The 22,426-nt window shown below is 35.6% G+C and overlaps 2 protein-coding genes across 28 annotated transcripts; one reads left to right on the top strand and one right to left on the bottom strand.

Moving 5' to 3' along the window:
• Positions 1–4,747: 4,747 nt before the first annotated feature.
• On the bottom strand, positions 4,748–14,924 carry LOC149647035 (uncharacterized). 5 transcript variants are annotated; one of them, XM_089849889.1, is made up of 4 exons: positions 14,706–14,924; positions 8,446–8,603; positions 6,453–7,515; positions 4,748–6,416 (listed from the first exon to the last, which is right to left on the bottom strand). In XM_089849889.1, exons 3-4 carry the CDS (start codon positions 7,357–7,359, stop codon positions 5,059–5,061), a joined length of 2,265 nt encoding a protein of 754 aa, XP_089706015.1. In that variant the 5' UTR covers positions 7,360–7,515; positions 8,446–8,603; positions 14,706–14,924; the 3' UTR covers positions 4,748–5,058. The 5 variants fall into 5 exon arrangements, with proteins under 5 accessions (XP_089706015.1, XP_089706011.1, XP_089706012.1 ...); XM_089849885.1 differs by having other exon boundaries at positions 4,748–7,515; XM_089849886.1 differs by having other exon boundaries at positions 4,748–7,515; positions 8,446–8,560.
• LOC149647034 (uncharacterized) lies at positions 10,043–21,098 on the top strand. Of its 23 annotated transcripts, none has more exons than XM_089849893.1 (6): positions 10,043–13,011; positions 13,296–14,756; positions 14,935–15,134; positions 15,768–15,929; positions 16,018–16,485; positions 18,853–21,098. In XM_089849893.1, the coding sequence occupies exons 5-6, from the start codon at positions 16,125–16,127 to the stop codon at positions 19,368–19,370; spliced, it is 879 nt and encodes a 292-aa protein (XP_089706019.1). In that variant the 5' UTR covers positions 10,043–13,011; positions 13,296–14,756; positions 14,935–15,134; positions 15,768–15,929; positions 16,018–16,124; the 3' UTR covers positions 19,371–21,098. The 23 variants fall into 23 exon arrangements, with proteins under 23 accessions (XP_089706019.1, XP_089706017.1, XP_089706022.1 ...); XM_089849891.1 differs by having other exon boundaries at positions 10,043–13,128; XM_089849896.1 differs by having other exon boundaries at positions 10,043–14,756; positions 14,945–15,021; positions 15,089–15,134.
• Positions 21,099–22,426: the final 1,328 nt, after the last annotated feature.

The following is a 22,426-nucleotide window of genomic DNA, read 5'->3' as shown; positions in this document are numbered from 1 at the left end:
ATTTATCCTTATTGGATGTAAAATGTCGTCTGCTTTACTGTATTATTCGCTATGCTTGGAATACTGCTTCAATATTTCGTAAATTTTTACTTCAAAAAAGAGAAATAATTCCATATCTAGGTAAATAAGTTTGTAGTAGTAGACCTCTTGACTCGGAGAGGTAATATTTTGGTTTTCCCAACTTGTTCCTTACTATTATAATGGAAACGAATCGTATATATACCCCAAAATTTGAAGAAAGCGGGAAGAGGGGTACCCTTCACTTTAAACGTCAATATTAGCAAAGTTTGAGAAGATAATAGGTATAACTTTATTTTAAACGATTTAACTATTATTAATGTTAATTATTGAAGATTAAAATAATTAAAAATAATTATATTTATTTAAATATTAATGATGAACCTCTCGTGCAAAGAGAGAGATTATCATTGCCTCCTATATCTACCAAGGCCCGTGCATGCGATATATTTCCTTCATTGCCTCCTATATCTATCAAGGCCCGTGCATTGTGATATATTTCATTCATTGCATAAACATAAGCGAGATTGTTTTGGGAAAAAAATACTGCTTCCACTAATGGGTTTCTACTCCTTGTTACTGTTGTATAGAGTAAAAATGAGAAAAGCTTTAAAAATTACGAGAGGACAGACCTTTTTTATCCTCATTCAAAAATATTTTTTGGTGATAAGATTGCTTTAAAAAATCCAAACGGTTAGGCATTGGTAAAAAAGACAAATGATATTTTTCAAATCTAATGAGATAACGCCCACCTAGTTGAAAATTGCCGTTTTTATCCACGGGAGCCATTCTTAATGAGAATTTCGATGCTAGTAGGTTGTCAATTAAACTACCGGTATATTATTGTTGTTGGAAATTGGATATTAAGTCAAATTAAGTGGTTGTAAAGAGCCAGCAGGTTTTTGCCACTTCTTTTTGTGAGTATTTGATTTTTATATGTAAAATGGAGGAAGATAATGTTGAGAGTAAGGATGAAATGCGGAAGCGCAAAGCGCGGGAAAGGATGAGGGCAAAAAGGTCGACGTTTTCATTGGATACTCAAGGTTATATAATCTTCTCGACACGGAGAGGTAATATTTTGGTTTTCCCGACTTGTTTTGTCTCAGTACTGACACAAATGCCATGATTTAATGTTAAATTGTTAAAACAAACATTCACGACTAAAAAAACTCCCTTGGTGAAAAAGCAGCCGACGACTCGAGCCATACGGGCGGGATTTTTTTTTTCGACAAGAGAGAGAGCAACATTCGGATTTTTTCCCGCGCGGGCGAAATGAGAAGAAATCGCTGGATACATTACGCCCATGGAGCCTGGGTAACTTATAGAGCAAACATATTATTAACTCATGATCTCATGTATAGGCTAATGTCGTGAACATGTGCGGAGTATATTGCCTTCTCGTGGCAAGTGTCGTAAACTTGCTTTGCAAGGCCGATATATACACGTTTCTTTTAATTAATCCTTTAAAAAAATGCTTACAATTTTAGTTAATTTAAAAATTATTGATTTCTACGTTTCAATTCTCGGGCGTTAAGATTTTTTTCTTTTTATCATGCTATTAAATAAAAATTTGTTTCAAGGTTTTCATATTTCTCAAATTAAGACTGAAAGGTTTAAATTTAAATAATTAAATCAATAATTACTGTTTTTAAATTTAAAAAAAGGTTTTGTAAAAATATATTTTTTAACTATTTGCGTGTATTACACTTTTAATATTATGGTTTTTCACATTTACTTAAAGAGTTTACTTTATTGGAAGTAATAATATAATAAGATGGTTAGTTTATAAAAAAAAATTATATTATGATAAATTATATATTTTAATGAAATTTATAACTGTATTACTCTTAGATAGCGTGTATATTTCTGCCTTGCAAAGCAAGTTTGACACTTGCCACGAAAAGGCAATATACTCCGCACATGTTCACGACATCACCTAGTATCGCGGTTCGGTTAAAATAGTAACTTAAAATTTTATTGTATACGCAAATTTAAACCAGTTCCTTAATAAATATTGAATGCAGTTTACCAATTAGAACATCGGAAAGTGAATTTAGAGTCAAGCAAAACAATGACATTATCACCTTAATACACGAGTGCGGGGACCATCTCAACTAGTTGGCAAAATCCAAGAAACTTCATCGGACAGGATCATTTTACTCATATTTAAGCCCTATAAATAAGGTGGTCTGGTGCAGAAAAAATTGCAATTAATTTTTTTAATACGAAGAACTCTTTGCTTCAAGTTTATATGTAGTTTTATTCAAATCTAGTTAATGTTAAATATACTGAAATATACTTTCAATCCAAATATAACTACAGACGCAAGAATAATTCAAGTTTAAATTTTGAAAAACATTACATAACATATATTTAGGATTGTGCAGATTCTACTTGTGTTTCGTAATATAAAAGGTTTTTGTTTATGAATATGGCAACGATGTACTAATAATGAGTATTATTTGTACGGACAATGGTTTGATACCAGCACCATGTTATATCAAAGGAGTTTATTTAATATACATTTAGGATGAGACTTAAAGAATTATAAAACACTAGTTTATAGTAAGTTAAATTGCGCATTGTATTGTGACCCGCTACTCTGAAAAGCATCAATCGAACTGTTTAGACTGTGTTAAAAGTCTGTACAAATCTCGTAGACATCTGGCGGTTTTGTATCGTGCATTAAATGAAAAGTAACCGGCTACGGGATGAGTTTTAATCTGATCAATAGCAGAGAAAATGAACTACTAATTTCAAAGTCATTCGTAGGTGGTTGCTTTGGTCGCAGTCTTTCAACGTTGCAACAGATGATCATTAGTTTCGAGTTCTGTTTTAACTTTAATGTAAGCGCTAATCAAATTCCTAGAGTTTTGTGATAATAGCATAGTTTCATATCGATTCCACAAGTTAAATTGCGCAAATGTATTGTGAACCTCTACTGCACGGTGGCGTATTAATTTGCACAGCATCAATGGCACTGTGTTAAAACTCTGCACAAATCTCATAGTCATTTTTCGGTAGTTGCATGAGTCACCTTGTTTGAATTTTGAAAGTATGATGTGCACGCGTCGAAATCCAACGTTGGTTCCGTTTTAATTTGAATAGCTTCAAAAGTTTCGTTTGAGCTTTGTAAATATGACCTTCTCGCGTCATCATTCGATTTGGGTTCTGTTTTGACTTTTATGTAAGCATTAATCAAAGCGCTAGAGTTTTTTAAAGCTTTCATTGTCTCATCACCATTCCCGATCTGTGCATAAACTGCGTCGTAGTTCGACGGTGGTTCCGTTTTAATTTCAATAGCATCAATAGTTTCGTTGGAACATTGCAAATATGACGTTATCGCGTCGTCATTCGATTCGGGTTCCTTTTTACCTCTCCGTGTGACGTAGTCCAGGAGAGGTTCTGTAACGGCCGTGTCTGTGTGTCTCTCTGTGTGTCTGTCTGTGTGTCTGTGTGTCTGTCTGTTGTTACACCCACGTGACCGCGTTCGCAGTTTGCGTATCGGAGCAAACGTGTTCGCCATTTCCGAACTGCTTTCACAGTCACGGAAATGGCTCCTCTACTTGAGTTCTCATACCACCATCTTCTGGTCTTTGTCCATTCCACTTGGACACCAGTCTGTTCTTACTGGCTTCTAATCACCACCATCTTCTTGGTCTTCGTCCATTCGACTTGGGCACCAGTCTGTACATACTGGCTTCTAATCACCACCATCTTCTGTTCTTTGTCAATCCCACATTGACACCAGTCTGCACTTACACTGGCTATTAACACCACCATCCACTGGTCTTCCGTCTATTCCACATAGACACCAATCTGTATCATTGGCTTCTAACACCACAATCCACTGGTCTTCCGTCTATTCCACATAGACACCAATCTGTATCATTGGCTTCTACTCCATTATCATCGTTTGGTTTTAGGATATACGCGGCGATCAGCTAGGGTTACGAGAAACGTCTAGCCTCCCTAAGGTGGGATCGCCACCAAAGGTTTTCGCAATTGCGCTTTTTCCTTACTATTATAATGGAAACGAATAGTATATATACCCCAAAATCTGAAGGAAGCGGGCAGGAGGGGTACTTTTCACTTTAAACTTCAATATTAGCAAAGTATGAGATAATAATAGGTATAACTTTATTTTAAACGATGTAACTATTATTAATGTTAATTATTGAAGATTAAAATAATTAAAAATAATTATATTTATTTAAATATTAAAGATAAACCTCTCGTGCAAAGAGAGAGAGATTAAATCATTGCCTCCAATATCTACCAAGGCCCGTGAATGCGATATATTTCCTTCATTGCCTCCTATATTTATCAAGGCCCGTGCATTGCGATATATTTTTCAAAACAACAACCAAAATGGGAAGCTCCTCTCAGAAACATAATAATTTCTTTTCTCTGTATATGAATTGAAAATATGGATAATATTGCGCTCCTTCTTTAATGGTATGAATCCTTGCCTGTCTATTAATATTTTACGTAGGAGTAATACGTTCGTTTTGTTTTGATGTGTAAAGTCATCCTACAGAACTATAATATTCCCTTTATCCATAATATAAAGTGAATATGTGGAAATATTTTTCGTAATTATGATGCATTTTGTAGTTTTGTAGCTTTAAAGCTCTGTTTCATTTAGATATTCCAAGGATAGTTTTTAATATTATTATTTGAAATGGCTGTTTATATATTACTTGAGCTATACCACATCTGTATATAGAATAATCCTTGATCTAATGATTTCGTGAAGAAGGCTAAGGTCTGGACTCTGTCGGGTAAATCAAGTATTATCCGCTATAGGCGTAGTGAACCAAAGAGTAAATAATTGAGACCTGAGGTGTAGTAAACTTTGGGTTTTGATGTTCGTGTCTGTAATGAAGGACATTAACGGTTCAGAGTGAGCCGAAAGTTAAATACACGTTTAAATAATCAGGTTTAAATTTTATAATAGAAGAAAGCATCATGGTAGAAATTAGATCACAAAGAAAGGGCTAATCGTAATCGGGTTATAGCTTTGAAGTTTTATTCTTGTTATGGAGCGCATTGACTTCTTGACACGGAGAGGTAATATTTTGGTTTTCCCAACTTGTTTAATCTAATGAAGGCACTAATCAAATCACAGGAGTGTTGTGGAAATTGCGTTTCATCTTTAATGAACAACTGCGCACAATCTGCATCGTAATCCGAAGGTGGTTTCGGTTTAATTTCAAAAGCAATAATCGCATCATTTGAACTTTGTAAGAATGGTGACATCGCATCATCACTCGATGCTGGAACTTTTTCCGATACATTTTCATAACCTATTCCACATTCATATTCACCAGAGCTTTGTAGAAATGCTATACTAGCCTCGTTCTTCACCGTTGTTTCCTGTGTAATGGTAACAGAGCCAATTCCGCCACTTCCTTCGTGAATATCAGGGGCAATAGAATTATCTCGATGTTCATCATGACTTAAGTTAACAACATTTTCAACACTCTCCGTGATTAAGGCACCACAAGCAGAATCATGATTTGGAAATGCAGTCGTAGGAGACTTTTCAATGGGATTTCTCTGGCATACCAAACAGTATATACCATGATTAGATTTGAACGATCCACATTTTAAGCATTGTCTCGAAGATGTTTTTATCGGGTTTTTACTAGCGCACTTTTCCCATTTCTTCTTCTTGCTAGTGGAAATTAACGGCGTGACATCTTTACACTTGCCATCTTTCCGAGGGCAACCTCTCCGAATGATCCCTTGGCATTCGCTACCTTTTGGTCTGGCTTCCTTGCTAGGACAACCTTTTGTCCTGACCTCTTTGCATTCACTAGCTTTTGATAATACTTCTTTGCGAGGGCGAACTCTCGGTCTGACCTCTTTCAATTTGCTAGCTTTTGATATGGTCTCTTTGCGAATTCCAGTCTTCAGTGGAAGCCCTTTGCATTCGTTTGGTTTTGGAATTGTTTCTTTGTTGGTGTCATTATCAAGTTGGGCATTTCTTATCACGAAAGGGTCAGTTGTAGATTGTTTAGAAGCCTGTGTTATTGCTGTGTCCTCTTCCACAGCGGTCTGTTGAGGAGTTACATTTTCCGGTATAGTACCGAGATCAGATGAGACACTTTGTAAACCAAGTCCGAGAGTATCGACCTCAGTGAAACGTTGACGTTTAAAATTGGACACCTCCCATCGTTGAGATATTTCTTGCTCGCAACAATAACACGGAGCTCTTCTCTTGATTTCTCGTGTTAATCGGGAAGGCCGCGTATCTGACAAAAATTTTTCAGTGATAGCTTTTGGGCGACCTTTCGGCCTGACCCCTTTGCATTTGCTAGCTTTTCTTATTATTTCTTTGCGAGGGCGACCGCGACCTTTTGGCTGGCCGTCTTTGCGAGGGCGACCGCGACCTTTTGGCTGGCCGTCTTTGCGAGGGCGACCGCGACCTCTCGGCCCGCCCTCATTGTCTTCTTTATCTTTTGGTTCTGTTTCATCTTGATTGTAATTTTTCTGGGGAATATCTACGCATTCGCTTGCCTTTGGTATGGATATTTTGCTAGTGTAATGTTCCTTTTTTTTGATATTGCTATTTTCAAGTTCAACATTTCCGATCACGAAAGGTGCTGGTGTAGTCTGTTTGGCTGGTTGTATTATTGATGTGTCCTCTTCCGCAGAGTTCTGTTTAATAGTTACATTTTCCCTTGTATTACAAAGATGAGTTGAGACCCTTTCTATTACAATTCTGAGAGTACGGGCCACAGTGTTCTGTTTAGGAGCTACATTTTCCGATGTAATACCGATATCAGTTGAGACACTTTGTGTTACAAGTCCGAGAGTATCAGTCTCAGTAAAACGTTGACGTTTTAAATTGGACAACTCAAATGGTTGAGCAATTTCATGTTCACAACGAATCGGAGTTCTTCTCTTCATTTCTCGTGTTAATCGGGAAGGTCGCGTATCTGGCAAACATTTTTCGGTTTTAGAATTTGTTAATGTGCCTTTGCGAGGGCGACCCCTGCGGTTGACCCCTTCGCATTTGGTAGCTTGTGGTTGTGGTATTGTATCTTTGAGAGGGAAAACTCTCGGCTTGCCGTCTTTGCGAGGGCGACCGCGACCTCTCGGCTTAATTTGAGGTATTGTTTCCTCCTCCATGCCACTTTTCTGGGGAACACCTTCGCATTCGCTTGCTTTTGGTATGGATACTTCGCTAGTGTCATTTTCCATTGCGAAAAGTGCGGGAGAATCCTGTTTAGAAGTCGCATTTTCCGTTGTAACACAGAGATCAAATGAGATCCTTTTTAAAATAATTCTGAGAGTATCGCCGCCAGTGAAATGTTTCCCTACTAGTGGCATTTCGCTCGTGTGCTTTTCGTGTACAGTTTTTTATTCCGACGTTTTCAAATGAAACAATAGATGAAGTAAACGGTTATAAGCCCTCGTCGTTTTAATTTTCACGCCACCCTTCGTCTAGCGTTTTCAACTTCGGGCTCTTGGCGTTCACTTCGAGCACTAATAAATGAAAAAAAAAATATTTTAATTAATTCCTTGAGATAAAGGATTAAATCTTTTAGTTCAAAAAGTGATATCTACGATTCCACTCGAGCTTTTATCTTCGTGCTCTAATTACAAGAAAATTGAAGAAATCCTATATATTCCTGCCATAACTACTATAAAATACACGCGTTATGCATCCAAATTGAGATTGGGCGTTAAACGTTAACTTTTGAAACATAGCAAATTCACGTACGTTTTCATAATAATTTTGCTGTTCGTTTATTAGTCTCAATCTCTACTGTTGTAGAGATATCGGAATACTGTAGCAAGTATTTCATTACGATGATTGCCAAAAGTTAAAACTAAAATAATCAAATAACTTGGATCCGCATTACATATCTCTCTCTTAAATAGACAAAAGATGAGGACCAATCAAAACTAGCTATGACAGTAAAGAAGTGAAGACATTCCTCGTACGGTGTCATGACTACAGTGGAGATTCTACATATTCTGCCCTCTAACCTAAGCGTGCATTTATTCGTCACGCATATATAAAATGGAAAATAAAGCATTAACAGAATTGTACGGGAGGGATTTTAGCTAAAACGTCACGAAAAACCACAACGATTTAAATATTCATGCATCTCGTGTCAATATTGCTTTAAGTGACTGGCTTCGAACGATTCCGTAAAATATATTCCCAAGATATCCGAAAACAAAATTGTAATAGTAAATTTTGTAGTTGTAAATTCATCATACTTCAAGTAAGGTTTCAGTAAAAGAGCTTCGCAATCGTTAATCACAATCAGCTAGAAAACTCTTTAACAATTATGTCCCAATAATTTTTCCAATTTTCTCATTTTTACCAAGTGAAAGACGGTATATATCACAATAATGTACTACTAGAGTAGCAAAACCAAAAATTTTAAATACAGAGAAACTTACTTATTATTTCATGTTACCAAAACAAACACTGTAAATTTTACGAAACTAGTGATACCAAGAACGGATTTAAACAAATAGGGTCACAGCATGGAATCTCGCGGTTGAGAAGAATCGTCTGCTTAAATTTATGTCACGTGTCTATTAGCATACAGCACGCCCTGGTAACAGGCGATATTTAAATCTATAGGGCCGCTTTAGGGCGGTTCTTCTTTTGCATCATCACAGCCGACTCGATCACGCTTTTGACTGCACGCGCTATAGGAGCCCGTCCAATCGGCCTCAAAACGCGTTTAACACATTTTAAGCCAAAAATAGGAGTCAGCTTTTAACATGGCCGTCTATGGGAGGAACACCATTTTTACCTCTCCGTGTGACGTAGTCCAGGAGAGGTTCTGTAACGGCCGTGTCTGTCTGTGTGTCTGTCTGTCTGTCTGTCTGTGTGTGTGTGTGTGTGTCTGTCTGTCCGTTGTTACACCCACGTGACCGCGTTCGCAGTTTGCGTATCGGAGCAAACGTGTTGGCCATTTCCGAACTGCTTTCACAGTCACGGAAATGGCTCCTCTACTTGAGTTCTCACACCACCATCTTCTGGTCTTTGTCCATCCCACACGGACACCAGTCTGTTCTTACTGGCTTCTAATCACCACCATCTTCTGGTCTTTGTCCATCCCACACGGACACCAGTCTGTTCTTACTGGCTTCTAATCACCACCATCTTCTGTTCTTTGTCAATCCCACATTTACACCAGTCTGCACTTACACTGGCTTCTAACACCACCATCCACTGGTCTTCCGTCTATTCCACATAGACACCAATCTGTATCATTGGCTTCTACTCCATTATCATCGTTTGGTTTTAGGATATACGCGGCGATCAGCTAGGGTTACGAGAAACGTCTAGCCTCCCTAAGGTGGGATCGCCACCAAAGGTTTTCGCAATTGCGCTTTTTCCTTACTATTATAATGGAAACGAATCGTATATATACCCCAAATTTGAAAAAAGCGGGCAAGAGGGGTACCCTTCACTTTAAACGTCAATATTAGCAAAGTTTGAGAAGATAATAGGTATAACTCTATTTTAAACGATTTAACTATTATTAATGTTAATTATTGAAGATTAAAATAATTAAAAATAATTATATTTATTTAAATATTAAAGATAAACCTCTCGTGCAAAGAGAGAGATTATCATTGCCTCCTATATCTACCAAGGCCCGTGCATGCGATATATTTCCTTCATTGCCTCCTTTATCTATCAAGGCCCGTGCATTGTGATATATTTCATTCATTGCCTCCTATATCTATCAAGGCCCGTGCATTGTGATATATTTCATTCATTGCCTCCTATATCTATCAAGGCCCGTGCATTGCGATATATTTTTCAAAACAACAACAAAAATGGGAAACCCCAACTCAGAAACATAACGTTTTCATTGGATACTTAAGTTTATATAATCTTCTTGACACGGAGAGGTAATATTTTGGTTTTCCCAACTTGTTTGGTCCTAACTTTATAAGTATTGGCTCAAATCTCTTGAAATTTTAACGAGATGTGCAAAATAAGGCTGGTTATCTTGGTGCAAAGTTTGAAAAGTCTCTTTTCTGTAGGTTTTTTTTTGGAAAAAAATTTAAACGAAAGTAAGCCGTAATTAAAGGTCTTAGTCATCAAACAGTTTAAATGTGTTTTCTTCGGTTTCACTGGTTCGAATCTCTTGAACTTTAATGAGAGGCATACACAGAAAAAAAAGTGTTTAGAAACTAAACACTTGCCTAAACACGAAAATGCAACAGATATTTTATCATGTTTAAAAACACTCATGTTTAAAAAAGAATGGTGTTTAGGTTTGCAACACCTTAGGTTTTGGTTCAAAATGTGTTGATCGCTTGTCATATCTAGTATTTAAACATGTTTAAGGTGGTATATGTCATGTTATTGTGCTATAATGCTTAGTAACAAAACGTGTTTACACGATTATATGCCTAGTTGTATAACATGTTTTCAGGATTATATGTTTAGGTTTGAAACATGACTAAAGGTTTATAAGATTAGCTTCCTATCATGTTTAAGGGTTTATAAGCTTAGTTTTAAAGATATTTGCAGGTTTATCTTGAAATATTTGAATGGTGTCGGTTTAAATACATGGGTTGAATTAATTCCTGCGAAAAAAGATACATTGTTCTCTCGTGGGAAAACCAAATTTCCGCTGACCTTCAACTTAGCTTTATTTAAACGTTCAGTAGTATTGCGCCGAATCCCGTTCAACCGAACCAACCAGATTCGACCGAAAACCCTCACTTGGGCGGATTTACGATGTTGTTCAATGGGACAATCCCATTGCACCGAAAATCCCGCACTTCGGGGTTTTCCCGATGGAATTTAAATTAAATAAACTTAAAACAATTTACGACCTACGTAAAATGAACACTAGATCGAAACATTTTCTAAATTGTTATTTTAGAACTAAGGATTATAAGAACAAAATAGTACTAAATCAGCAATATATGACATAATAATTTCAATTGCTAATATTGATTTACTTTTTATGTTATATTCATTATGAAAATACTATAAGCCAGCCGTTTTACTGTACTTGAAGTGTATAACCGCCCCAAAGAGGAAGAAACGTCCTAACCAAACCAAACCGAACCTAACCGAACATCAATATTTTGGAAAAGGCTTAACAATGCTAAATGATTTGTAAAATATTACGAACCTAACCTAGTTTTGAACAAAAAGGTTTTATTGGACGAAAGTGTTTTTGTTAAATGCTTAACCCAAGTCCAATTTTCACTTTGTCTGTATACTATTACATTATATATTTAGAACACACGGTGTTGAAAACTTCCCGAGGTCGTTTTTAGTATCATCTTGTTGCATAGTCGTCAAATATTGGCGTTTCCAAGGCAGCACGAATGTATTGAAAACGCTAGCACTTTTGAGGTCGCTTAATTCGACAAATAGCGTCGTTTGAATTGTAAATACCAACACCCGCGGTTGGGCTAAATTTATTAGAAACTTTGGCGGGATTCGGTCTAATGGAATTCTGCGCAATGGCAATATACCTATTTAAACAAATCTAGCCGACCTGTTGGAAATGTTGTTCTATTATTAAAGCCAAGAAAGCTTATTTATTCTTCATGTCGAACCATCACTTTAAACATATATTTTGCTCAAAATTTGAGTAAAGGAAGTCCTTTTCTCAATATAAAATGAAAGTCATTGTGGCTTACGTTATTAATATAGCCACAAGGTGTTAGTTATTCACCTTGTGGTAAAATATACCTCCACTTTTTAGTTGTTTTTCTAAAATATTATAATTCTTCTTAAAATAAAGATTTAAAAAAATTTAAGCTATATACCAACGTATTAAAAACATGTTACGTTAAATAACACCTGGTAAGCGTTGATGTTTAGCTTAGTGTTAAGATTATTCTGTGTTTACCTCTTAAACGTGATAAAATAAGAAGTGTTTCTATTTGGAACACATTTTAAGGATCCTTAGAGAAACAGAGATGTAATTAGACATCAACATTGAAGAAATAAACATTACCTCACACCAATGTTTAACTTTATAACATGTTCAGATGTTGCAAACCTAAACACTCTTTTTTTCTGTGTATTGAAGAGTTTTAAAGTATCGGGCAAAGTTTCAAAGTTATAAACGAATAGTTATTTTCTAAAAATTCCCTAAGTTTCTAATGCTATTCTTTTTAAAACTTTGAAAATTCGCACGATAATTTAAAACCCTTCAATATGCCTCTCACTAAAATTTCATGATATTCGAACTAGTGAAACCGAAGTAATCACATTTAAACATATGTATATATATTCTTCAAAAATTATGAAAATTGGTAAATATTATGTTTAAGACCGTCTGAACATGATACTAAAATATTGAAGACGTTCTAACTATAGTTTGGGCGCCATCTTGGAAAATGACTGCGGAAAATGCTAAATACATTTCAAATATATAAATCTTTTCGAAATTCCTATATTGATTAGATGATTTTCATGAACGTAAAAAACAAGAAAAAATAGCTGTTTTCAAGTCTAAATTATCTACGCCATCTTTAAAAATGGCCACTCGAAAATGACTAGCCTAATTTCTGAAAGAAAGAAAAGTTATTCTAAGCTATATTACTCAACTTGTTTATTAGGGAATTTCGTTTGATATGAGGTTTATACATTCGGGTGTCGTTAAGGATTAGACTTTTAAGTCAAATTTTTAACATTTGGATAATATTTATCGTCATCCTGAAGATCTTTTATTACAGCTAATACCGTGACAATGTCCGCAGAGAAAACTAATCCGGATCATCTACCTTCACAGTTCTTTACACAAGATGTTCTGCATGTACTGGTTATGAGTGTTAAAATTTCATCTGATGCAGGAGGGAGTGGTATGAATGGGCCTTCAACTTTCGTGATCACGAGCCCATCCCCATTGTTCGGTGATTAAATCATTTCTTAGCCATTGTTGGACTTGAAGATACACTCGAAAAGAATGTAGGTTTGCGGCGTCGGTTAAAGGAGAAAATTCAGCAAGATCAAACGAGGACTGGACAGTAAGTGTGGCAATTTGTTATATCTACATAGTTTAGAATAACGTGTGAATAAACATCATTAACAGCGGCTAGAAATCTCTCTCCGATAGCAGCTATGGCTTTCTTAGATGCAATATGGTAATTAAAAACGCTCACTTTTTTTCTAATATGTTGATTATCTTTCAATAGTTTAAACCCCGTCTTATCATAACCACACCTATTTACAGCATGTAGATGAAAGAAATGTTCTCTGAATCTTATTTCTCAAATGTCTCGATTTGCGATTGGTGTCGTTTTGGTTTCAGGTTTAACAATGAAGCCGTTCCAATTCGGATGTGATAGTCCTCGCAAAAGAACCAAGATATTCCGTGACTACAATGGCTAGGAAACAATTTAAACCCCGAAGAATGGGAAAGGGTTCGCGATCACCAATGTCGAAGACCCATTCACACCACTCTCTCCTGCTCCAGACCAACTGCGGAACCTCTTGTGTAAAGAACTGTGATTGCAGACTATCCGAATTTGCTTCCTCAGCAATGAGTGGACATTGTCGCTGAACTAGCTGCAATAATTGTAAAAAGATCTTCTTTCTAATCTTTAACAACACAAGAATGTACAAACCCCATATTAAATTATATTCCCTAGCCACCAGAGAATTACTGCTCTGAACAACTTTTCTATCTTTCAGAATGTAGGGTAATCATTTTCGTGTGGGCATTTTAAAGCTGGCGTCGATAGTTAAAACATAAAAATAGCTATTTTTTATTGTTTATTATGTTCATGAAAATCATCTACTCAATGTAGAAATTTCGAAAAGATTTATATATTTGGAATTTTCCGCAGTCATTTTCCAAGATGGAGCCCAGCTATTAGTAGCACGTCCATAATATTTTAGTATGATGTTCAGACGGTCTTAAACAATATATTTACCATTTTTTTAAGAATACGCAGTATTTAAATGACATTACCGGCAGCCATTTTCCATCATGGCGGTCAAAATATCCAATGAATGGCTTCAGTATTTTACTTTGAGGTTCACACAGCTCTCATAATAATATCTGTCAATTTTCATAATTTTCCAACATATACACGGCGGCCATTTTCCAATATGGCGACCAAACTGTCAAACACAGAGCTGTAAGATTTTATTATGATGGCATGTGGTTCCATTCATTATGTGCACCAATTTTTATAATATTTAAGAAGAGCGTAGCTGGAATTCCCGGCGGTCATTTTCCAAGATGGCGGCGAAAGCTCGCGTTCTACAGCAGGGGACTTTTAGTATATTTTTGTTTGGTCAAAAACAACCCATATACCAATTTTCACCTTTATGTTCAAATGTTCTAGGTCAAACCCTAAAAGTCCTGGGCTAAAGCAATTTAATTATGGCTAATTTTCGTTTTAATTTTTTTACAAAAAAACTATAAAAGAGAAACTTTTGAGACTTTGCACAAAACTAGCAAAACTTATTTTGCACATCTCATTAAAATTTCAATAGGTTTGAAGCAGTATTTTCAAAATTAGTACCAATAAACTGTGTTCCTCCCATAGACGGCCAAGTTAAAAGTTGGCTCCTTTGATTTTTCGAGCGAAAAAGCCGAAAATTCCTGATATGCGCTTAAACGTAGGAAAAAGATTGTTCGAAGGGGCTTCTATAGCGTGTGCAGCGGCTCGAGCCAAAGCGTGATAGAGTGGACTGTGGCATCATTGCTTACTGCTTAGGTCTTAGGCCTTGGCGTTTCACGCCAATATTATAGTAACTCAAGGTATTGTTAATGTTTTTCATCAATTATAAATACATTTACTTTAAAGTGCTTAAGGAACTCTTTCGGACTTCAATCTTGCGGACATTTCACATTCATTTTCCTTGTCACCTTTATTATCATTAAAACGTTTATTTACCTCTCTGAACAGCTAAATTTTTTATACCTATAATTGCTGCAGATTGACATAGATGGCGCAGGATATCGCAGGGGAAAGTTTCAGTAGCGTAACATAGCGAGAAACAATCGTTGAGATTTTCACGTGTTGGTAGGTTTACACGAAAATTAACTCTTTAGTTTTTACTGGTTTTTCGGTTTGGAATTTTATTCTCTAGATTTATTTTGAAATGGATGAGCTGCAGGTTGCTGGAGGTGATAATGGTAAGCCCTTTTTTATTTTTTAATTCAGAAATACAACCAAACAATCCCTATTTTGATATAAGCCTTGCCTATAGCAATAGGTCGTAACTGAGCTAGACAAATTGCTGATACATTTTTTGGAAAAACTTTACTTTAGCTCGCGCATTCAAAATGCAGTTTTTCCAATAAATATCATTTCTTGGAGGTTAATTATAAGATAACTAAATACATTTAAGTCACGAAAACTATTTTAATCAATATTTTCACGACTAAAAAACCCGACCAGTTCCTACTTCCTAGCCACCAAATACCATAAAATATCTAAAAATCTAACCTAACCAAACCTAACCTAACCTAACCAAACCTAACCTAACAAATCAAACCAAACCTAACCAAACCAAACTTAATCAAACCTAACCTAACCTAACCTAACCAAACCTAACCTAGCCTAATCTGACCAAACCTAGCCTAATCTGACCAAACCTAACCAAACCTAACCTAACCTAACATGGAAAATATATATTTTAATTAATTTCCGCACCTTAATTTTAACTAATTATCCTATAATTAACCTTGAATAAATGATATTTATTGAAAAACTGTATTTTAAATGCGCGAGCTAAAGTAAAGTTTAGCCCATTTTTTAAATTTCAGCTTCTGTTTCTCTTACATTTGATCAAGGAAGAACTGTTTATTATAAATCAAAATTAAAACAAAGCCATATTGTCAAATGGAAAGTCAAAAGTGTACAATACTGGTAACTGCATTCAAGCGTCTGTTCTTCAAACCTCTGGACTTGCTGATGAACCTCACAAGGTTAATCTGGATATTAGTGATTATCATGAATTTGATATTAGCTGTTCATACCCAGCGGGAAATTGAAGTTTTTGCAAATATTTCATAGCCGTGTTGCTCCTCGTAATATATAGAGAAGAACAATTGCCGAAAATAATTGAGACAAGCACGGATGTAAAACAAGCATGGGGTAAATTGAAAAAATCGGTGCAAGAAATGCACAAGGGTGTCCCAATTGACCAGTTATGCTGCATCGCAGCATCTAAGTATCAAATTGTTCATTTTGATGAGTCAAAACAAAAGCTAATTTTAAAATCACTCTTAGCTAGTACAAATTATGACACAGCTCTTCAAAAGCATAGTGAACCCAGCGAAAACCTTTTACGGATCAAGAAGAGACAGCGAGAGGAGAGTCATGAAGTGAAGATTTTAACAGAACGTTCCATTTTCGTTAAAAATGTTTCTTCTGACAAAAAGTCAACAATGAACCAGTTTTTCAATAGCCTAATGGATCGAGTAAATTTTTCTCATTTAAATTTAAGCGATAAAATTGAATTTAGTCTAACCGTATTAAACGGTATGTTCCCTTTAAACCGAATTCCCAATGGACCAAAATCCCATTGGACCGAATATCCCGCAATGATTTTTAGACTTCTAGCCCAATGGCTATATTCCCGATGGACAGAAATTCCTATCGTCTGAAGATGCCCGTAAAAAATACATCAATATAACTTGAAACACTAAAAATAAATGTTTCGTGATACTAATTAAAACGCTCACTTTCATTCCTTTCAAGGCAAGAGATATGTAGAAATAATAAACAAATTGTGCATAAAATGAAGTATAGTCTCAATGGTAGTTCCAACAATTAAAATATTTATATTTTGGTTTCGGGTAGGTTAGGTTAAGTGAGGTTAGGTTAGGTTAGGTTAGGTAGGGTTATGTTAGCTTAGGTTGGGTTATGTTAGCTTAGGTTGGGTTATGTTAGCTTAGCTTAGGTTAGGTTAGGTTCACCGCAGATAAAACATAGTTAATATCAGTGCAATAGTACATTTTCAACATTTTTGGTTAGGTTTGATTAGGTTTCGTGGGGTTTGGTGAGGTTAGGTTAGGTTAGGCTCACCGTAGGTAAAACGTAGTTAACATAAACGCAATAGTACATTTTCAACATTTTTGGTTAGGTTAGGTTAGGTGAGGTTAGGTGAGATTAGGTTATATTAGGTTTCGTGGGGTTTGGTGTGGTTAGGTTTGGTTTGGTGAGGTTCGGTTAGGTTCACCGTAGATAAAACGTAGTTAATATATGTGCAACAGCTCATTTTCAACATTTTTGGTTAGGTGAGGTGAGGTTAGGTTTGATTAGGTTTCGTGGGGTTTGGTGAGGTTAGGTGAGGTTAGGTAAGGTTCACTGTAGGTAAAACGTAGTTAATATAAGTGGAATAGTACATTTTCAACAATTTTGGTTAGGTTTGGTTAGGTTAGTTGAGGTTAGGTTTGGTTAGGTTAATTGAGGTTAGGTTTGATTAGGTTAGGTTATGTTTGATTAGGTTTCGTAGGGTTTGGTGAGGTTAGGTTTGGTTATGTGACGTCAGGTTAGGTTAAGTTAGGTTCACCGTAGGTAAAATGTAATTAATATATGTGCAATAGTACATTTTCAACATTTTTGGTTAGGTTAGGTTACGTTAGGTTAGGTTCACCGTAGGTAAAATGTAGTTAATATAAGTGCAATAGTACATTTTCAACAATTTTGGTTAGGTTAGTTGAGGTTAGGTTTGATTAGGTTAGGTTATGTTTGATTAGGTTTCGTAGGGTTTGGTGAGGTTAGGTTTGGTTAGGTGACGTTAGGTTAGGTTAAGTTAGGTTTGGTAAGGTGACGTTAGGTTAGGTTAAGTTAGGTTCACCGTAGGTAAAACGTAATTAATATATGTGCAATAGTACATTTTCAACATTTTTGGTTAGGTTAGGTTAGGTTAGATTTGGTTAGGTTAGGTTAGGTTAGATTTGGTTAGGTTAGGTTAGGTTAGATTTGGTTAGGTTAGGTTAGGTTAGATTTGGTTAGGTTAGGTGAGGTTAGGTTAGGTTCACCGTAGGTAAAACGTAGTTAATATAAGTGCAATAGTACATTTTCAACATTTTTGGTTAGGTTAGGTTTGGTTTGGTTAGGTTATTTGAGGTTAGGTTTGGTTAGGTTAGGTTATGTTAGGTTTGATTAGGTTTCGTGGGGTTTGGTGAGTTTAGGTTTGTTAGGTGAGGTTAGGTTAGGTTCACCGTAGGTAAAACGTAGTTAATATAAGTGCAATAGTACATTTTCAACATTTTTGGTTAGGTTAGGTTTGGTTAGGTTAAGTGAGGTTAGGTTTGGTTAGGTTTGATTAGGTTTCGTGGGGTTTGGTGAGTTTAGGTTTGCTAGGTGAGGTTAGGTTAGGTTCACCGTAGGTAAAACGTAGTTAATGAGTGCAATAGTACATTTTCAACATTTTTGGTTATTTTAGGTTAGGTTAGGTTAGGTGAGGTTTGGTTTGGTTAGGTTAGGGTTAGGTTTGATTAGTTTTCGTGGGGTTTTATGAGGTTAGGTTTGGTTAGGTTAGGTTCACCGTAGGTAGAACGTAGTTAAAATTAGTGCAATAATACATTTTCAACTCGTATTTATTTCAACAAAAATAAGCAGTGATAAGGGTAGAATATATATTTAATGCAAAACCACACACTAGGTCTTCTTCCAGTTGAATAGAATTTTGGTTCAATCGGACTATATTATAATGAAAATCGCACCTTTTGGCTTAGTTCGGTCGAATGGGACACCACAAAAAAACCCTTCGGTCGAATGGGACACCACAAAAAAACCCGTCTGTCGAATGGGAATTCGGTTCAATGGGACCAAAGCTATTAAACGATGGCGAGAAATCATTTTATGATAATGAAGTTTGTTTATCAATTGAGAAAGCAGCCGCCATTGCCATAAAGACGGAGAGTCAAAATGATCCTTTGTGGAAAAAGGAATGGAAAAAGCGTTTCACTGGCAGTATTTGTTATGAATATTACACTTATTTTCCTAAAGACCCATCAGAGAAAATCAGAAAAACTCTGGAGTCAAAATTTAGCGGCAAACAAAACAAGCAGTATGGCATCGTAAATGAGAAACTTGCTATTGATGCCTTTGAAAAGAAACTTAATGTAATATTTCAGAGAATTGGATTCGTTTTTAACCCATCCTATCCTTTAATTGGATGTACCCCTGATGGAATTATTCCTGGTGATTTAATAGAGGTGAAGTGTCCTGTTATTGGTGAAAAGGAGAATTTAGAAGCTGTCATAAAGGAAACTCCATACATCGTGAAGGGAAATGGAATATTAACGCTAAAGCCCAAGTACAAATACTATGGCCAAGTGCAACTCAATTTAGCTGTGATAGGACTTGATAATTGTCATTTATTCGAAGATAGAAAATTATTGTTGCATTATTAATGTTCCCCGCGATCAAAAATGTATTGATATTCTTTTAACCCGCCTTCAAATTACATATTTTAAGTATTTCATTCCATCATTCCTAACATGGAGGAAGAAACTGTGATATTACCTACTGTGAATAATTTGGGCTTCCTAAAATGAAATGGTATATTTTAAAATGAAAGAATGAAGGAAAAAAAATTTTGTAATTTTTTTAATTACGTTGTTGTGCTATTATCTGATGTTCAGTACAAACTAAAGTACGTCTGGTCATATAAACTGGTAAAAAATGCTAATTAATAATTATTTACAACTTATTTTTTATTCAAAAATGCAAATTAATAACTATTTACAACCTATTTTTCAATTCAAAAATGGAAATTAATAATTATTTACAACATATTTTTCAATTCAAAAATGCAAATTAATAATTATTTACAACTTATTTTTCAATTCAAAAATGCAAATTAACAATTATTTTTTACAACTTATTTTTCAATTCAAAAATGCAAATTAATAACTATTTACAACCTATTTTTCAATTCAAAAATGCAAATTAATAATTATTTACAACTTATTTTTCAATTCAAAAATGCAAATTAATAATTATTTACAAGTTATTTTTCAATTCAAAAATGCAAATTAATAACTATTTACAACTTATTTTTCAATTCAAAAATGCAAATTAATAATTATTTACAACTTATTTTTCAATTCAAAAATGCAAATTAATAATTATTTACAACTTATTTTTCAATTCAAAAATGCAAATTAATAATTATTTACAACTTATTTTTCAATTCAAAAATGCAAATTAATAATTATTTTCAACTTATTTTTAAATTTAATAATGGTAATTAATAATTAAGTCTAAAATGCCCGTTTATGAAGGCTCAGTAGCGTATCCGCTACATTCCCTCAGACGTTAAACAAGTTGGGAAACCAAAATAAACCTCTCCGAGCCGAGACGAATTTACTTTCCAAACACCGGTCCGCCAGCCAATGGGACAAACCGGAAATACATAGTTCTAACCGGCGAGATATTGCAATGATCATTTGTAAAGTTTAAAGCGTTTAATAATTTCCTGCGTATCCTCAATAATTCTAATGAGGACCTAATATCTATCACCTAAATGTGTATTTAACTTTCGGCTCACTCTGAACCGTAAAGACCTCCTATAGGACATGAAACAAGGTCAATTCTGGTTAAAATCTAGGTTGTCTTATCTCATAGACCCAGTCGTTTCAACACGTATGGAGAGATGAAGTATTAACATCCTAATTATTTAATGAAGCTAAAAGTTACGTTTACACTATATATAAATGTAGTAAAGATGAATTAAAAAGTAAACACCAAATTTTAAATGTTAATATCAAATGATGTTCTTGGAATATTGAGATGAAACAGAGCTTTATAGCTACAAAACTACTAAAAGAATCGTAATGCCGAAAAATATTTAAGTATTTCCATTTAATATTATGCCAAAACGAAATGTTACCGTTTTGTAAGAGATCTTTTCATCCTACTCGTTTTATATTAACTTTGATATGCGTGTAGTGTTTCGATTCAGATGCAATCTTCATTACTCGTTCTATATTAACTCTCACTTGTGTCAGTACATAGAAATAAGTTTATCTTAAATAATTAATTAAATATAAATGATATTAATTACTTTAATCGCCAGTAAATAACTTTAAAAATAGTTAAATCGTTTAAAATAAAGTTGTTCCTATTATCTTTCGAAACCTTGCTAATATTGACGTTTAAAGTGAAGGGTACCCCTCTTGCCCGCTTTTTTCAAATTTTGGGATATATATACGATTCGTTTCCATTATAATAATAGATAAAAACGCATTCGCGTGAACCGATGGTGGAAGCCCTGCCATTGGGAGGCTAGACGTTTCTCGTTACCCTAGCCGATCGCCGCGTATATCTTGAAACCAATAATAGATAAAAAAGCATTCGCGTGAACCGATGGTGGAAGCCCTGCCATTGGGAGGCTAGACGTTTCTCGTAACCCTAGCCGATCGCCGCGTATATCTTGAAACCAAACGGTGACGAAGGAAAAGAAGCCGGAATGGACTGACTGGCGTCCATGTGGAATGGACAAAGACCTGAAGATGCTGGTGCATAGAAGCTGGTGTCAATGTGGAATTGACGAAGAACAGAAGATGGTGGTGCATAGAAGCTGGTACAAGGTGAAATTGACGAAGATCAGAAGATGTTTGTGCTAGGAAGCTAGCAAGTACAGACTAGTGTCCATGTGGAGTGGACGAAAACCAAAGCTGGTGGTGTTGGAACTCAAGTAGAATAGCCAGAGGAGACAAACCCAAATTTCCGTGAACTGTCAATGCAGTCCGGAAATTGGGAACACGTTTGCTCCGATACGCAAACTGTGAACGCGGTCACGTGGGGCGTGACAGACACACAGACAGACAGACAGACAGACACGGCCGGTGTAATACCTCTCCGTGACATACGTCACTCGGAGAGGTAAAAAAGGGACACTCCAAGGCTGGCATCTTACAAAATAATGAAAGACATAATCGGTAAAGGTGGGTTGAAACACTTGACTTGGCACCTCTGCGTTCCACTCCAGACTAAATGAACTGGATTCTTGTTCCGGATGGTAGTAGTATCAGTGATCCAATTTTTCCTGACTCAACTTTTTCATTTCATTTCCTCAGCCAATCAAAATGAATTACAAAAAAGCCTTTTTCGTGGGTTATTTCATAAGTGCCAAGGAAGGTGGCGCTTAAAAAGTTCCATTTGGCGGTAAAAGTTTAGTCGTGTGAAAAGGAAGGATTTACAGCAGTATGCGTTGCTTTCGTATGTAACGACACCAGACGGTGCGATGACACTAATATCTTCGATGTGTTTCCACCTTTGTAGTGAGAATAGGTTTTAATTTTGCATTTAAGGCATGACGGTTTTTCTACTTCCACCTCTGTACAGTCCAATACCGCTCTAGTATTTCGAAAGACTTCGAAACATTTTGGCATTCCTAGCATTATTTCATCCTTTGAAAGCCATTTCACCTCACACTCAAGAACAGAAAGTGTGTAAGAGTTAG

The sequence above is a fragment of the Phalangium opilio genome, unplaced genomic scaffold (assembly GCF_054372755.1).
Source record: "Phalangium opilio isolate 3A_F unplaced genomic scaffold, DU_Popi_V2 ptg000089l_1, whole genome shotgun sequence".
NCBI classification, from domain to species: domain Eukaryota; kingdom Metazoa; phylum Arthropoda; class Arachnida; order Opiliones; family Phalangiidae; genus Phalangium; species Phalangium opilio.
Note: the sequence above shows the minus strand (reverse complement) of the source record. Positions and strands in the feature narration are given on the sequence as shown.